The sequence below is a fragment of the Abramis brama genome (genome assembly GCF_963993115.1).
Source record: "Abramis brama genome assembly, chromosome: 10".
NCBI classification, from domain to species: domain Eukaryota; kingdom Metazoa; phylum Chordata; class Actinopteri; order Cypriniformes; family Leuciscidae; genus Abramis; species Abramis brama.
In genome coordinates, this window is record NC_139972.1 from 10,450,681 (window position 1) to 10,467,822 (window position 17,142).

Here is a 17,142-nt window from a genome sequence, read left to right on the forward strand (position 1 = left end):
TCCTTTCAATTTTATAAAATTTAGGAAAAAATATACTATGGAAGTCAATGAGACCAGAAACTGTCTGGTTACTGACATTCTTCTAAATATCTTCCTTTCTGTTCAGCAGAAGAAAGAAATTCATACAGGTTTGAAACAACATGAGGGTGAGTATATGATGACAGAATTTTCACTTTAAAGTGGAGTATCCCTTTAATTTACTATCAATAGTTATTCCCAAGAAGTTAACTTCTGACACTATTTCTAATGCAACACCATCAATACTTAATAATATTTCTGCGTTTTCTTTATAATTACCAAACATCATTACCTTCGTTTTATTTAAATTCAAAGATAATTTATTAATATCCATCCATATTTTTAGTTTTACTAATTCTTTATTTACTGTCTTTATAAGTGTATTATAATTATCAGTATGAGGGTGCAAATGTTCAGTCTCATACAACATCTTGTGAACACTTGAAGGCTTTGAAGGTAACCGTGAACATTGTATTGTAAATAAACAAACTTTTTTTCAAAACAAAACGTTGATTTATTAATGTGCAATGAGTAATAAAAGTGCAAAGGTTTAAGTACAATAAAAAAAAATATAAGAGTAATAGGCACAAGAAATATAAATATAAAACACAATATAAGTTAACTGTAATATAAAACATTATCTAAGAAAATGATTTATTTACAAATATTTATAAAAGTGCACTGAATCAGTGTGTGAACACCCCAGACGAGGATGAGGACGAGGATGCAAATGTTCAGTCTCTGCTCTCATACAACATCTTGTGAACATTAAACATAACATCAGCCCTGCGGCCCTCTGGCACTCTTCGCAGCAGATCAGCCACTGTCTGGCCAAATCGGCTACACTCGTCGCTGGTGTCCTGCACTAGCTTTTCTTGAAGGTCCATGCGGCGTTCGTCCAGCTGCGTCATCTGCTTTATTAGCCAGTCATCCTGGTTCCTCTTCCGTTTAGACCCCACTCTGGACACAGGTGACTCGGCAAGGATTGAAGATGGTGGGCTACACACAGCAGGCACAGGTGGTGGTTGAGTAGACAAAGAGAATGCCCGTACAGGTGAAGTTGGTGGCTGGGGGGACACAGAGGATGACTCAGATGATGAAGTGGATGGCATGGAGTCGGAATCAGAAGATGGTGAGGTCTGTTCCTGTTAAAGACAGAGCAGATTAGATTAGATTCAACTTTGTCATTGTGCATAGTACAGGTACAAAGACAACGATGACTGGTTGGTTGGTCTTTGTCTGTGCAGGTAATTACAGTGTTGTCTATGCAGTCTGATTTACGACCAGAGGTCTGGTATAAAATATGGAATTAGCAGCGCATGAAACCAGCAAAGCAAAACAATATTTTCAGCATGTTATGTTACATTTTGTTTGCACAGACGTTACAGACGATACATGACGACATGCATTAGGACAGCCTGATAGCATTGTTAGCTAGCTAGCTTAGTAGCACACACAAAAAGAGGTACAACAACGAACTTATATTTACCTTAGTTTCGAAATTCGACTCGGTTTCTCGATGCTTGACATGGGGTGCCAGCCAGGACAGAAAATGGTAAAATGCAGGCACCTTTTTGCCGCCTGGATCACCGCTTCTTGGCGCCAGCTTTTTGCGGAGACGAACAAATTTGTCACGCAGGTTTTTCCACCGCTTCATGCAGTCGGTGACGTCCAAGCCAACATTTTGGGCAATCTCTTTCCATGAGTTGTTTGCCATCTGGCAGTCTTTGTAGTGCGCTGAAGAGGAATTGTACAGGTGGTCATACTTTCGTACTTCCTCGATCAAACGTTCCTCAACTTGATCCATCGTTGAAACAGTGCAGCGGTCCAGATGGTCACTTTAAAAATGGCGGTATAGCGGGAGGGGGAAACCGGAAAAGCTACACTCCGGAAATGATGTATAATCTGACCAATCACAGCCCCTGCAGTCTGCGTCACCGCGACGCGTAGTTACAATTTTTTGGAGGTGCACGTCGAGCTACGGCGGAGGGGTCGCGTCGAGGTTCGCGTCGACGCAGAGGGGTCCGCGGGGGTACGCCGTCGATTCGACGCAGAAGCATAAAACAGGCTTAACCCCTCACTGCTTCCCGAGCGCCACTGTAGCACTGCTCTGGGTTAGTGTGTGCTTCACCTCACTGTGTGTTCACTGTGTGCTCTGTGTGTTTCACTAATCATGGATGGGATAAATGCAGAGACCAAATTTCCCTCACAGGATCAAAAGAGTATCTATACTCTATATATAGGCGTCTTATCTGACGATAAATCAGGGCTTTTGTGCTTTAGAGATAGACACAGACGGGACATACCACTTTCTTCTTAAAGGTGCTATCAGTCCGAAGTTGGTCATCAAAATTCTCCGGTCTTGCAGTGTAAGCAGTGGTAGCATGTTCAAATTAAAATCTTCATGAGGAACAGAATTATTTTTTTGAAGTAATTTGATGACAAAGTCCATTTTAAGCTGCAGTTCTCCAACCTGCTCCAAAAGGAGCCTTTCAACAGCCGGGGAAAGTACAGGAAGAAAATATACAAAATTATACAAAAAACAATCAACAAGCAATGCTCATAATACAGTAGTTTACTGACAACAGCAGAGAGAACCTGCCCAAAATACCTGTGCATCCAGCAGGAGCTGATCTGGCAAATCTTTGACCTGTGGAAAACAGAAAAAATATAGGTGTTAACAAAAATACAAAGTATGAAATGTGTCTTGTTTTGAGACAGACAGACAGACATAGACAGAGAGAGAGAGAGAGAGAGAACAAACACAGAACATCTGACCACATCTACACCCTCCACACCATCATTGATAAACATGTTTACCAGAATAAATCCAAAGTCTTCGCTTGCTTTATTGACTTTGAGAAGGCTTTCGACTCGATCTGGCACGAAGGACTCTTCCTAAAACTACTGGAAAATGGGATTGGAGGGAAAACATTTGATCTGATAAACACCATGTATAAAAACAACACATGTGCTGTAAAAATAGGGAATAGTCGAACAGAATTTTTCCCCCAAAATCAAGGAGTCAGACAAGGTTGCCCATTGAGCCCCACTCTATTTAACATCTATATAAATGAATTAGCCAAAGCAATAAATAACTCCACTGCCCCCGGCCCAACCCTGACGGACTCAGAGGTCAGATGTCTCCTCTTTGCAGATGATCTAGTCATTCTGTCAGAAACAAAAGAGGGACTACAACAGCTCCTCGACGTCGTAGAGACATTCAGTCAGACGTGGGCTCTCACAATTAACTTAGCTAAAACAAAAATAATGATTTTTCAAAATAGATCCAGGTGTAGGGAAAATAAATATGTCTTCAAAGCAGGAAACCAAGTCCTCCAACACACCCACGAATACACATATCTGGGACTAAGGCTGAGTTCAACAGGGAACTTTAATCTGGCTGTGAATGAACTGAAAGCAAAAGCAATGAGAGTCTTCTACATGATTAAAAACACTATTCGGCATGAAATTCCAATTCAAACCTGGCTAAAAATCCTAAAAGCAATAATTGAACCCATTGCTCTGTATGGCAGCGAGATATGGGGACCTCTGAAAACCCAAGATTTCTCAAAATGGGAAAAAGAGGAAATCGAAACTCTGCATACCCAAATTTGTAAAAGCATCCTAAAAGTAAACAGAGCGACACCAAACAACTCGTGCAGAGCTGAATTAGGACAATACCCCCTGCTGATCACTATCCAAAAAAGAGCTGTGAAGTTCTACCAGCACCTGAAGCGCAGTGACCCGAGCTCATACCAGGCTGAGGCCCTGCGGTGTCAGGAGCAGAACCGGCACCGGAGCGCACTCTCACAGCTCATGCTGAAACTACAGCCAGACCAGCACTGCACTATCTGGCCCAACCAAATTATTAAATTACAAAAACAAAATTACATTACCTATTGGAAAGATGCTACTAAATCACAAAAGAAGATGGAACTCTATTTACACCTGAAAAGAGACTATACACCAGCAGAATACCTGAGCTGTGTGAAAGAGCATAAAATGAGAAAGACCCTGACCAAGTACAGGCTGAGTGACCACAGTCTGGCTGTAGAGAGAGGCCGGCACAGGCAGAGATGGCAGCCGAGAGAGCAGAGGCTGTGTTCACTGTGCTCTCAGGGAGAGGTGGAGACAGAAGAACACTTCCTGATACACTGTGATCACTATCACAGCATTAGATCAGACTATTTCACTAGATTCCAACAACTAGAACCAAATTTTATGGCACTACCAAATTCAGAAAAATTAAATCATATTTTGGGAGAGGACTCCAGCTCAATCACAACAGCAGCAAAATATGTGACAGCCTGCCACAAACTACGAGAGTCAGCCAGTGGACAAAACCAAAGTCAGAATCATCCTTATCTCGTCTGAATGTTGGTACTAATGTACAAAGGTGTTTTTTTTCTTTTTTTTTTTTTTCTTGTTTATATAAATATATTCATACATTTGTTTACTGATTGATTTATTGAATTTATTGATTATTTGTGTATGTAATGTCCATTTATGTAATGGCCAATGCTTTGGCAATACTGTACAAGTCATGCCAATAAAGCTCATTGAATTTGAATTTGAATTTGAGAGAGAGAGAGACAGACAGACAGACAGACATAGAGAGAGAGAGACAGACAGACAGACAGACAGAGAGACAGACATAGAGAGAGAGAGACAGACAGACAGAGAGAGAGAGAGAGAGAGAGAGAGAGACAGACAGACAGACATAGAGAGAGAGAGACAGACAGACAGAGAGACAGACATAGAGAGAGAGAGAGACAGACAGACAGACATAGAGAGAGAGACAGACAGAGTGAGTGAGTGAGTGAGTGAGTGAGTGAGTGAGAGAGAGAGAGAGAGAGAGAGAGAGAGACAGACAGACATAGAGAGAGAGACAGACAGAGTGAGTGAGTGAGTGAGTGAGAGAGAGAGAGACAGAGAGAGAGAGAGAGAGAGAGAGAGAGAGAGAGAGAGAGAGAGAGAGAGAGAGAGAGACCTACCCAAATTAAAACTGACACAGGCAGCCAGCTACTCTAGTGACTACTCTTGTGTTATGGTAGGCTAGAGGCTGAGACAGAGTAAGAAGTACAGACACATAAAACACATCATACACTAAAATATGTCTTACTTTGAGAGGTCCTGTGTGGAAGGCCTGGACGGGATAGAGGGGTTTCATGACACTGCGGCATGTTTGTGTTCACAGACACTTGAAACACAAAGATTAAAACAAAGATTAATGATTCTTTCAGGTAATCAGTGTCAGATCATATCAGATTCAGTCAGAATGACCGTATGAATGAGGGCAGCCTTTTTGCACTCTGCACAGCCTAGCCTACACCAAGGAACCAGCGTCAACTGTGAGATTGAAATTGAAATTGAGAGAGAGAGAGAGAGACAGAGAGAGAGAGAGAGAGAGAGAGAGAGAGAGAGAGAGAGACAGACAGAGATAGAGACAGACAGACAGAGAGACACCAAACAACTCGTGCAGAGCAGAATTAGGACAATACATACAATATAATAGTTGATCACTATCCAAAAAAGAGCTGTGAAATTCTACCAGCACCTGAAGTGCAGTGACCCGAGCTCATACCAGGCTGAGGCCCTGCGGTGTCAGGAGCAGAACCGGCACCGGAGCGCACTCTCACAGCTGATGCTGAAACTACAGCCAGACCAGCACAGCACTATCTGTACTAAGAAGTACAGACACATAAAACACATCATACACTAAAATATGTCTTACTTTGAGAGGTCCTGTGTGGAAGGCCTGGACGGGATAGAGGGGTTTCACGACACTGCGGCATGTTTGTGTTCACAGACACTTGAAACAAAGATTAAAAAGGTTAAAACAAAGATTAATGATTCTTTCAGGTAATCAGTGTCAGATCATATCAGATTCAGTCAGAATGACCGTATGAATGGCAGCCAGCTACTCTAGTGACTACCAAGTGCAATCTCTGTCTCAGCCTAGTAGAAACATCGTCTTTAATCTAAAGATACCTGCTAGCTAGCCACCATGCTCTCGGGTCAAACTAACTTGACTGTATGTAGTTTTAGACTAAGACAGCTAGTCTGATTGCAGGAGAACAGACTAGATGACTAGACTAGACTAGACTGGTCATGTAACTGCACTGAGTGTCTGTGTGTGCCACAGCTTTAATTGCTTACAAAGTTGTTTTACAGACTTTGTTCTGTGTCTGCGTGTTAATTAACTTACATTCAGGAGAGCACATCCCTTCATCACTGGCTGTGTCTTGATGCCAATCATCTTGTGGCACTAGGAAATACAGAAAAAGGCCTGTTACACAAAGAACAGCATGACCCAGGTCCAACTAACAGAGCTAAACGAGTGGCCCCACAGCAGTGGTTCTCACACTTTTTCTGTCATTTTTGTCATTCCCCATTTTGTAAAGGACTGTGCTGTGTGTGCTGTGTATTTTGTGTGTGTGTGTGTGTGTGCGTCTCAGTGTGTTCTCCATCTGCATGCTAAATAGCTTACGTTCAAGAGAGCCCAGCCCTTCATTTTCGTCTTCCTGCTGCCAATTAACGGTTGTCACTATGAAATGATAAAATTAGATGGTGAAACTGACAAACAGGAAGTAGGCTTTTTGCTCTCAAACTTTTCAAGTGCGCTTACAGCCACAAGTTTAAAGACCCAATGCATCACATATTTAACGGAAACTTACATTCAGTAAGAAGAAGGTTCTCATTCACTGATGTAATCACTTAAATGGAAAAACACATTAATGCTGGTTACACACAGTTCGGTTTCTGCTTTCCTTGCATATTGGTGTAGGTTTCCTCCTGCTGACTGGCCTCAAATGGCCCAGATCCAGCTTGATTTTAAAATCTGGCCCTAACTAATTTGCTATTGAATTACTCTGAAATTTATACTTTTACTACCTCAGTCTGATGTTCTGAGTAAGAAGTGCAGTATCATACATTACATGTAAAATATCTTACTATCATTAGTCCTCTGAAGGAGCCCTGGAAGAGGGTGGCGTGGAGGCTGCTGCAAAGCACATAGGCCTTCCTTATTATCCGGTGTCACTAGAAAATACAGAAAAACTAAATTATTGGAGTGAACAGTAAGTCAAGGTTATCACAATTAGATAAACTAATGTCAGTGGACTGAGTAATTGCCACACATTTCTATCAGCAGTAACTCATCTTAACCCAGGTCAAAATAACAGAGCTAACCCAGTGTCACTCCACATCAGTGGTTCTCAAACTTTTTCTGTCATTCCCAGAACTGTGCTGTGCTCTCTGTGTCTTTGTGTGTGAGTTTGCGAGTACATGTGTTAGTGTGTGTGTCAGTGTGTTCTTGGTCTGCGTCTTAAATAGCTTACAGTCAGGAAAGCCTTCAGTCCTCCAGTCCTCCAGTCCCGGCGCCTCTTCTCGAATATTAACTGCGGTCTCTTGGAAAGACAGAAAACCTTGGCTTACTGATCACACTACTAATATAAACTCAAAAATCATATCTGGAACATCAAACTATGGTATGCGCTGTGGACCTGTGCACACTGTGTATGCTTGAGTTTGGGACCTGATGCATTTTACTATAGAGGGGACACTTACCTTCACTATATGATGATGTGGGATGGGCTGGAGGAGTTAAACGAGGGGTGGGAGGGTGGGCCAGCTTTCTTCTTACTGACACTTCAGGAAGATTAAAAAAGGTTAAAACAGAAAGTTCAAAAGGCACATCAACCATAAGATTTGCACCTTAGATATCTACATCTGATATTCGCTGTATGAGAAGTGCAGCATTATACACATAAAATATCTTACTAGGCTTGCTCCTTTGATGGAAACTTGGGTGGGCTAGAGAAGGCTGCTCCCTGTTTGTCACTGTCAAGGCCATTTAAAAAACAAGGATTAAAATTAAAAAAATGCTTAAAGATTACAAATTCTTATCAGGCATAATTACAAGTATGAGCGTGTAATTCATTTTCTAATGGACATATGGAAACTTAAGGTCAAAATAGTTATCCCACTTGCCAGCTCTGATGTTGTTTCCAGCCATAGGTAGGAGGCTAGGGGGAGGAGGTTTTTTTTTGGAAGGTTTGTTGTGCGTTTTCTTCTTCTTTGCCTGTGATGTTTGTGGTGCATTTTGGGTGTCTGATGAAGGGCACGATGCAGGGGATGATGGTGGTGATGGTGATGGTGATGGTGATCTAAGTCGCGATGGTCTGTAAATGAAAAGTTTTTACAAAGATTAGTTTTCATATTGATCACATCGAACAGAGAGAAATATGACATGGGTGACATACTCTATTTGTGATTACAAAGAGGATGATCAAAAATTCAAACAACATATGATGCTCACTTTCTCCGCTGGCGAACTACTGGCAGCTCCTCTTTGTCTGTATTCAGATCAGAGGTTTGGCAGGACAGGCCCCACCTCTTACTGAGACTTTCAAAGCAGTCTGTAGGCAATGTTTAGTACTGTATGTTACCAATTAATTCTATATCACAACATCAACATAGAAAGTACAATGAGTAACATCAGAACATCTTAACCCCCTCCCACCAGCCTAGACCGGTGTGATCGTACGTGCGAAAGGGTTCAATTAATTGCAACAAAAATATATAGGGCCTATATATATTTTCCACTTTTTTTTTATGGGGGTCGCAACCCCCACTTTGGGAACCACTGACTTAATTGACTCATTCTGGTCCACCATGCAAGTTCTGAACACAAGTCACTTAATTTCCAGAGGTTGCGCTATAAACTCTTGGGCCTCTCTGGGCCTCATTCACCAATATCTTCCTAAGAATTTTCTTCTGTGTTCTTAAGAAGATTCTACGAGAACAGTCCCAACATATACCAACATTTTTAAGGAGTTCAAAGAACGACAGGTTAACGAATAGGCTATAGAAAACACCACTACATGATAGGGGTGGGGGAAAAAATCGATTCTTCGATGCATCGCGATGCGGACGTGGACGATTCTGAATCGATTCACAAATGTCAAAAAATCGATTTTCTAAAAAATATATATATATTTTTTCTAATAACGTAATATTGACGGAACGCGAAAGGCGGAACTATAAGCGGACGTGCAGTGCGCGGACAGTCTGTGGCGTGCACATAACAGAGACGCGCACATACATAACAGACTCATGATAGCTGAGCGCCAAATTCGAACGGCACCTTCTTCGTTAAAAGCTAACGTATGTAAAATTGGCAATTTCATTGTTACCTATTTAGTATTTTTGTATGAGAGCTGCTTTCTGTATTGTTTAGTTTTCACATCAGTACACTGTGTAAACCGATCTGTTATACGTACGTTATACTGCAATATGTGCAATTTCAGTAACAAAAAGTTACATTTTGACTGTGCTCTCTGCAGATGTTTTTGATTGTAGTATACAGCAAACATTTTAAGTCATAACTCTTTATTATTTAGTTGTGTATAAGAGTGGCTTTGTATGTTACTAATTGAAGCTACAGTAAGTTGTTCAAAAATGTTCATTTTGTCTTCTTAATGATTAAATTGGACAATTTTCTTCTAGAAAGACAAGGTGTTCAGGTGGAGAAAAAACTTTTTCTTTACCTTGACATGTTTCGACTGCAACCTGCAGTCTTCCTCCACCTGAACACCTTGTCTTTCTAGAAGAAAATTGTCCAATTTCTACAGTATGTTGGTTCTAATCTACTTCCTAAAGGAAATAAGCCTTTCATTTATTTGTTAGTTTAGTTCAACTTGATGAGTCAATCATCACAATACAACACAATGTGATGTATTCATTTCTGTGTTCTACAGAACATAAGCTACATACAAATAATTCTGAAGTTATAACTACACGACACAGAAAGTGCTTTGAGTTGTTGTTACTCAATAAAAGAGTTAAGTAATTCAGCAGCTGACTTTTTTTAATACTGCAATCACTTTGTAGTGTATTTTCGTTTACTGTTGTGAAATGGAAAATCAATAATCGCTAATCGAGAATCGTTAATAATCGAAAATCGACTGTAATCGAATCGGGACTTCAATAATCGTAATCGAATCGAATCGGGAAATCAGACAGATTAACCACCCCTACTACATGATTAGTGCTAAGTTCATCTCTTCAGTTTAAGTCTAGGCTTATAGCCTCAGTGAAACGAGTATGGTTTTCTGGGATAAAGCGAACCTTCCTTCATCAGTGAATTTTGACGAGACATAACGATCATAGTGTGCTAACGTGATGAAAGTGCAATGTTCACGCTAGTATAATATTACCATAACTTGCAAATGATCTACAACTAATCGTTAATTTTAAACCCTGCCTAAAGGACAAAGGCAACTTTCCACCAGTTTTTTTTTTGGAAGATATTTTTACTAATGGGCTGAACAAAAATCAAAAGTACACAGCAGCAGCTTCTTCTCATGTATGAGTATATAACAATAAAACATGAAATTTGAAAATATACGTGTCTGCACTTCTTGAACATACAAAGCAGTAAAACAAGTGCATGAAATAGATAAGTGCACCACAAAGTACTCAGAACTGCTGAGAGACAACAATACATAACAAATCTATGACTAGCTTAACCGACTAGGACAACAACAACACAGCTGAAGACTACAGTAGGCCTAAAAAGAAAAGCTGTAACTATAGTCTCCCTCTATTTGAGAGAAATAGAGGGAGAGAGAGGGGGGGTGTATTTGACTTCACTGTACATAAGATGAAGAGTCAACTTTTATGCTAAGTAGAGCAATATTAGTTGGATTTTAGACGCATTTCATATACATCCACATACAGCAAAGGGGGGCACGCCCATAGCGCAATCAAGGCTAGGAACACCACTGATTACAACAGAAACAGTTGGGTCACTCAAAGACAACCTGCTGACCCATGGCAACATGTTGAAATGATTTAAACTGGACTCAGTGCACATGTAACAGGGGCATAGCAACAAACTGTTGTCCATGAGGAATTACATAAAGCTTCTCCTCTACTTGTCCAACATTACACAGCTGTGTCGAGTTTGACAGACTGTCCATCAAATACACACCAAACACTGTTGAGGGTTCAGGGTACTCAAAAAAAACTTGATTGCTGGGCAAAGGTTGAGTAGAGTAGGTAAATGTCCTTGTTGTCTGAAATGATATTCCTAATTTTGGCCACTTTACCCTCTATACTGACATAGCAGTTCGCCCTGTCTAATTTCAGTGTGAATTGCTCTGTTTTGTACACCGAGTACTGAACAGCATCAGGAAACATGGCTGGCAGTGGTCCATTTACATGTTCCCTTCTCAGGCCCAAGCCTACCACCCGTGGCACTGGGGTGGTACCCCTCTCGAGGATCCGCTTCACTACCTGGGAGCAGGGAGATTGTGGCTTTCGAACCATTTTCTTTAGAGTCTTCATGAAATTCTCAAACTTAAACGCACTGAAACAATCCAGTGTTCCATGCACCTTGGCATCTTGAGCAAGGTGCACAAGATTGTGTACATTGTAAGAAATGTAGGTATCGCCATACATCTTCCTGAAGTGCTGCACAAAGAGAACAAGGGCATTGTTTGCATAGTCTGTGTAGGTGGCAAACAGCTTTTTGCTAGAGAGGATCAATATTCCCACAAAAAAAAGCAGGAAGTGCTTGTAAGCTGCTGCATGCAGAAAGGACTTCAGGAGCACAGGCCCAGTGTTAAGCAGGAGCTGCCGGAACTCGGACGCCTTCCACCTGTCTATCTCTTTCAGTGTTCTTGGCCGCCGGTTAAATTCTACTGGTGTGTATCTCCTTACGTTCTCTAATTGTTCAGAGAGCATATTCACCTGTCCACTTGAGAGCCTACATGACAATGGACCCTTAAGCCAGAGGTAAACTAGACGCCTCATGACTCCCAAGCAGACAAGGTGCATGAAGTCCAGAGGGAAACCACTGACCAAGCCTAAAGAGGTGGCAAGAAGGGGTGAGGACCCAAGGTGATGAGCTTCATCAGTCATGTCGATGAAGTCCTCATCTCGTCGGAGGGGTGCATCAGTGATGGGGAAAACAACACGGTTATTCAAGTATTCACCTTCTTGGGTGTACTTTTCACACGCCGAATAACCAGTGTGGCCTTTAACACACTTCAAGAACGCACGTGCTGGTGCATCACAAACCATGGCCTCCAACTTAAGAGACAATTGAATTTCTTTGAAGAAGAAGCCCTTCTCCAAATTGTTGATGTCCTCAACAAAATCCTCCATGTACTCATAAAGTTCAGGTTTCCCATTTCCAGCAAAAAGGGCAATCACAAATGGCTTATGGTTGGGGAGATTTTGGACAAACCCAAGTATTGGCCAAAATTGAGTTGATGAACTTCTAAACAATGGCAAGCCATCGACATTGATATGAAGTTTACAATACAATACAATACAATTTTATTTGTAAAGCACATTTAAAACAACCGAGGTTAGCCAAAGTGCTGGACACTGACATAATTTCAGATAAATTATAAACACATAACATGAGCACAAAACACAATTAAACAAGTGACCAACTAAAAGAATAAAATGCAGAAATGAACTCTCAGGCTGGTTTAAAGGCCAATGAATAAAAGTGAGTTTTAAGTCATGATTTAAAACTGTCAAGGCTGGGAGCCACTCTGACACGCATAGGCAGATTATTCCACAGCCTAGGAGCCACGACTGAAAATGCTCGATCTCCCCTATTTTTAAGTCTTGTTCTAGGAACAGATAAGAGTAGTTGGTCGGCGGACCTCAATGACCTCAGAGGAGCATGCATCTTCAGTAGATCATCTATGTAAGCTGGGGCTTGACCATGAAAAGATTTAAAAACAAACAATAAAATCTTAAACTGTATTCTAAAACAAACTGGTAGCCAATGAAGAGAGGCAAGAACAGGCATAATGTGCTCTCGTTTACGGGTTCCTGTAAGGAGTCGAGCTGCAGCATTCTGAACTATTTGCAATCTGGAGAGAGAGGCCTGGTTAACTCCTATATATAAAGCATTACAATAATCCAGGCGAGTGGTGATAAAAGCATGTATAACCCTTTCCAAATCTTTGAATGATAAAAATGGCTTCAATTTGGTAAGTAGCCTAAGTTGAAAGAAACTAGCTTTTACAACAGAGTTTATCTGTTTCTCTAGGTGAAGATCACTATCCATCTTTACCCCAAGGTTCGTTACCATAGACTTGACGTAGGGTGTCAGGGGTCCCAGGTCCAATTTGGAGGTGCTTGTAAAACTGCTAGGTCTAAAAATCATAATTTCAGTTTTACTTTCATTAAAATGTAAAACGTTTAAAGCCATCCATGCTTTAATGTCATAAAAACAATCTAACAGCCTTTTTATCGAATCCTCACCCTTACTTTTTATAGGCAGGTAGATTTGTAAATCATCTGCGTACAGATGGAAACTAATGTTATGCTTCTTTAAGATGGAACCTAAAGGAAGCAGGTAAAGGGAGAAGAGAATCGGTCCCAAAATAGAGCCCTGCGGTACTCCACATGTCACTGGTGCTGCGGGTGAAGTAGAGCCCCCATACCCAACTTTAAACACTCTCGCTGAGAGATATGATCTAAACCATTTTAATACAGTGCCTTTAATCCCCAGGTTGTGCTCGAGACGCGAGATAAGAACACTGTGGTCGACCGTATCGAATGCTGCTGTGAGATCTAAAAGCATCAAGATTGTAGAATCTCCAGAATCTGTTGAAATCAAAAGATCGTTAAAAACTTTTATAAGTGCAGTCTCTGTGCTATGAAATGCTTTAAAACCAGACTGGAACACCTCAAGAATACCATGCAGATCTAAATAGGCTTGTAACTGCATTAGGACTGCCTTCTCTAAAATCTTGGACACAAAAGGAAGTTTAGAAATCGGACGATAATTTGAAAGAACTGAAGTGTCCAGATTTTGCTTTTTGATAAGGGGCTGCACCACAGCCTCTTTAAAACAAAGTGGCACATAACCAGAAGTCAAAGTACTGTTTATGATTGCTTGAATGTTTGGTCCAATAGTGTTCCATACCTCTTTAAAAATACGTGGTGGGATGATATCAGTGGGACAGATTGAAGGTTTTAAATGTGTAACAATATCATTCAGGGCCAAGATGGAAACAGGCTCAAACTCAATGAAGACTGCAGCACACTCTATCGAAATGGAAGGATCAAAGGCTGGAGGTGAAATGCTAGCTCTAATCGTGGTAATCTTTTCCACAAAAAAAGTGGAGAAATTTTTCACAGGTCGCAGTAGATTCTTCATGCATTATAGATTGGGGGGTATGAAGAACAGAATTAATTGTTCTAAAAAGAACATGAGGTTTATGGCCATTTTTATCAATAACATCAGAGAGGTATTTAGCCTTTTCAGTTTTAACAATTCTCTGATAATTATGCCAACAATCCTTTAAGATATCATAAAAAACCTGCAATTTATGTTTTTTCCATTGGCGTTCAGCTTTCCTACACTTTTGCCTAGCCGCTCGAGTTAAATCATTAATCCACGGTTCAGAGTTAGGTTTGGAGCGCCTGGGCTTTAGTGGTGCGATTTTATCAAGAATATTTATACAGGTGGATGAAAAACAGGAAACAAGCTCATCTGTACATAGGAAAGCAGACGGCTCTATAGTGTCTATAACATTACTAAATGCTTCGGAAAATTGTGCAGCAGTGGCAGGTTTAATCATCCTACGGATACGAGGTGGAGCACATAACTTAACAGTATTGTTTGGAAGGGAAACATCAAATAAAATTGGTGCATGGTCAGAAAAAACAGCCTTTTGTATCTCAATATTTAAAATAGGCAAACTGCATGACAAGACAAGATCTAGTGTGTGGCCATGAATCTGTGTTGGACCACTTACAAACTGTATAAGGTTAAATGAATCAATTAGTTCTAAAAAATCTTTAGCCAACAGATTTGTGGGACAACATACATGAATATTCATATCTCCTAAAATTAAGATCCGATCATATTTTGGCATAATTTCAGACAATAATTCAGTAAAGTCTCTGATAAAATGCTTGTTATATTTAGGAGGTCGATAGATAAGAGCACACAAAACGGGCTGAAATTTGCCCAATTCAAACACTGTTAACTCAAAACTCGAAAATGTTATCATTGACAACTGCCTGCAATTGTATTTTTCCTTAAAAATAACGGCAAGTCCTCCTCCTCGACCAGTAGTCCTCGGAGAGTTTAAATATGTGCAATCCAGCGGTAAAAGTTCAGAAAAAGGGCTCGACTCACCAACATTTAACCAAGTTTCAGTCACAAATAGAAAATCCAAATTATGCTGGGAAAAAAGCTCCTTTAAAATAAAGGTCTTATTCACCAGCGATCTGGCGTTGACCAGGGCAGCTCTGACAGGAGCAAGGGAACTGGCCATACGAGTTACATAACTCAAAGACCGAAGGTTTCCATGGTTAACACCGCCTTTCCTAGGGCGAGGTGAGTGTTGGCGAGAATACTCCATACCTGAGCCTACAATCGGTATCAACCAGGTCCCGGCAGGATCCATAGCACGCCAGGATACATAGTGAACCAAAGGCGAACCAAAGTGACGCCGGGCTCCACAGGCAGAATAATCCGCTAGGTAAGCTTTCAACCTCACCAGCTGGCCGCTGCGCTTCCCACGGCGTCTCGAGCGTCCTCTCCGGACAAGGGAAGCCGGATTGCGTACAAGATGAGCAAGTATGTTTAGCAAGAGGGGAGGGAGAAAAGTTTTCTGACCATCCCAGTCACACTTAGGCGACTTCTCCAACGCGAGACGGAAATCGATCAGCGTTTGACAATCATAAACCAGCAGAGAGTCAATACATTGCATAAATAGTGACACAAGCAGTAAAATCACGAACAATTTGCTCAGCACCAGACGGCCGGCCACAAACACTGGCGCCATCTTGGATGTACCAAGGCACATTCCACTGGTCAAGTTACTGCGATATGCCTCTAGGGTCGACCTCATCGACGGCAGGATCCCAAAGTAGTGATATGTCCCGCCAGCCTTCTCTTGGAGAGCCATTACTTCAGATCGTGTGGTCTTCAAAAGAGTACGAGCATCTAATGGCAGCGATGGGTGATGGCACTTAAGAATTCGCAATAATTTGTTCAAAGCATTGTGTGTAACATTTTCTTCAAGTGCCCATGTTGTCAATTTATCTTCTAAATCATTTATCTTTGTTTCACTCTCAGAATCAGAATCAGAATCAAAGATCAAATACTCGTCATCAGACAAAATTGCCTCTAAATCTATCTCTTCGACATCACATGGAAAACCTCCAATGACTCCATCTTCATCAATGACTCCATCAATGACTCCATCTTCATCAATGACTCCATCTTCATCAATGACATTATCTCCATCCAGAACATCAAATTCAGACTGAATGGAATCCAATTGCTCTTTTACTCTTGCCCTGGATTTACGTTTCCACGTCCAGTATGATGGTTCACTTGCCATGCTTCAGATATAAAAAGAAAAGAAAACAAAAAGAAAGAAAACAAAAAGAGAAGAATCAGAATCATGCTCCCAAGTCTGAATCACGCCACAAGTCCTGCTGGAGTTTGATTCAACTCAACTTCTGGACTTCAAGACACTTTTACAGTCATAAACTCTAAGAACACAAGAGCAGCAAACAGCATAATGGTAATTCATTCACTTAGTTTACCGAACATCTAGCTATGTCTACAACAGTAACGCAGAATTTTGTGATGCGTCTTTTTAACTCCCACATGACCTGCATCATTATGGGCAGTTGTCTACACCATTTTGCGCAGTGACGATGGCACTACCACCTGCAAGACAGGTTCATTAGAAAGTCCACTGCCCAGTGGGCATTTACACATTAGGACACCATCTCTAACCACATAACCATGCATGATATCACAGGTTTCAATGTCAATCACTTTGGCAAATAAAGGCAGCTTGTTGCGCATCAATCAGCTGTTTTCGCAGGATCGAAAGCCGGATGACAACGAAAAGTGATCCCCAAAACGAGCAAGAGCAAAGCTCTCGAATGACGTCAACCAGCCACTTTTAAAGGGGCAGGCTGTCGTAATGTCCAATTAGATCACCACACCAATCAGCTGCACCAATCGGCCTATAAGACACACAACAACGGAACAGAAACAAAGAATACACATATTCTGTGCATAGCAGAGCACATCACAAACCAGCAAATGAATGC

The 17,142-nt window shown here is 41.1% G+C and overlaps 1 protein-coding gene across 1 annotated transcript; it reads right to left on the reverse strand.

Moving 5' to 3' along the window:
- Nucleotides 1-515: 515 nt before the first annotated feature.
- LOC311090625 (uncharacterized protein) lies at nt 516-2,722 on the reverse strand. The gene is made up of 3 exons (XM_084126040.1): nt 2,630-2,722; nt 1,508-2,507; nt 516-1,163 (listed from the first exon to the last, which is right to left on the reverse strand). Exons 2-3 carry the CDS (start codon nt 1,823-1,825, stop codon nt 753-755), a joined length of 729 nt encoding a protein of 242 aa, XP_083982166.1. The 5' UTR covers nt 1,826-2,507; nt 2,630-2,722; the 3' UTR covers nt 516-752.
- Nucleotides 2,723-17,142: the final 14,420 nt, after the last annotated feature.

Bases quoted from the DNA above. Each gene is read 5' to 3' on its own strand.
- LOC311090625 (XM_084126040.1), bottom strand. From the start codon at position 1,825: ATGGATCAAGTTGAGGAACGTTTGATCGAGGAAGTACGAAAGTATGAC. The intron at 1,164-1,507 runs GTAAATATAAGT...TGTCTTTAACAG, and splicing joins AGTCGAATTTCGAAACTAAG to GAACAGACCTCACCATCTTC.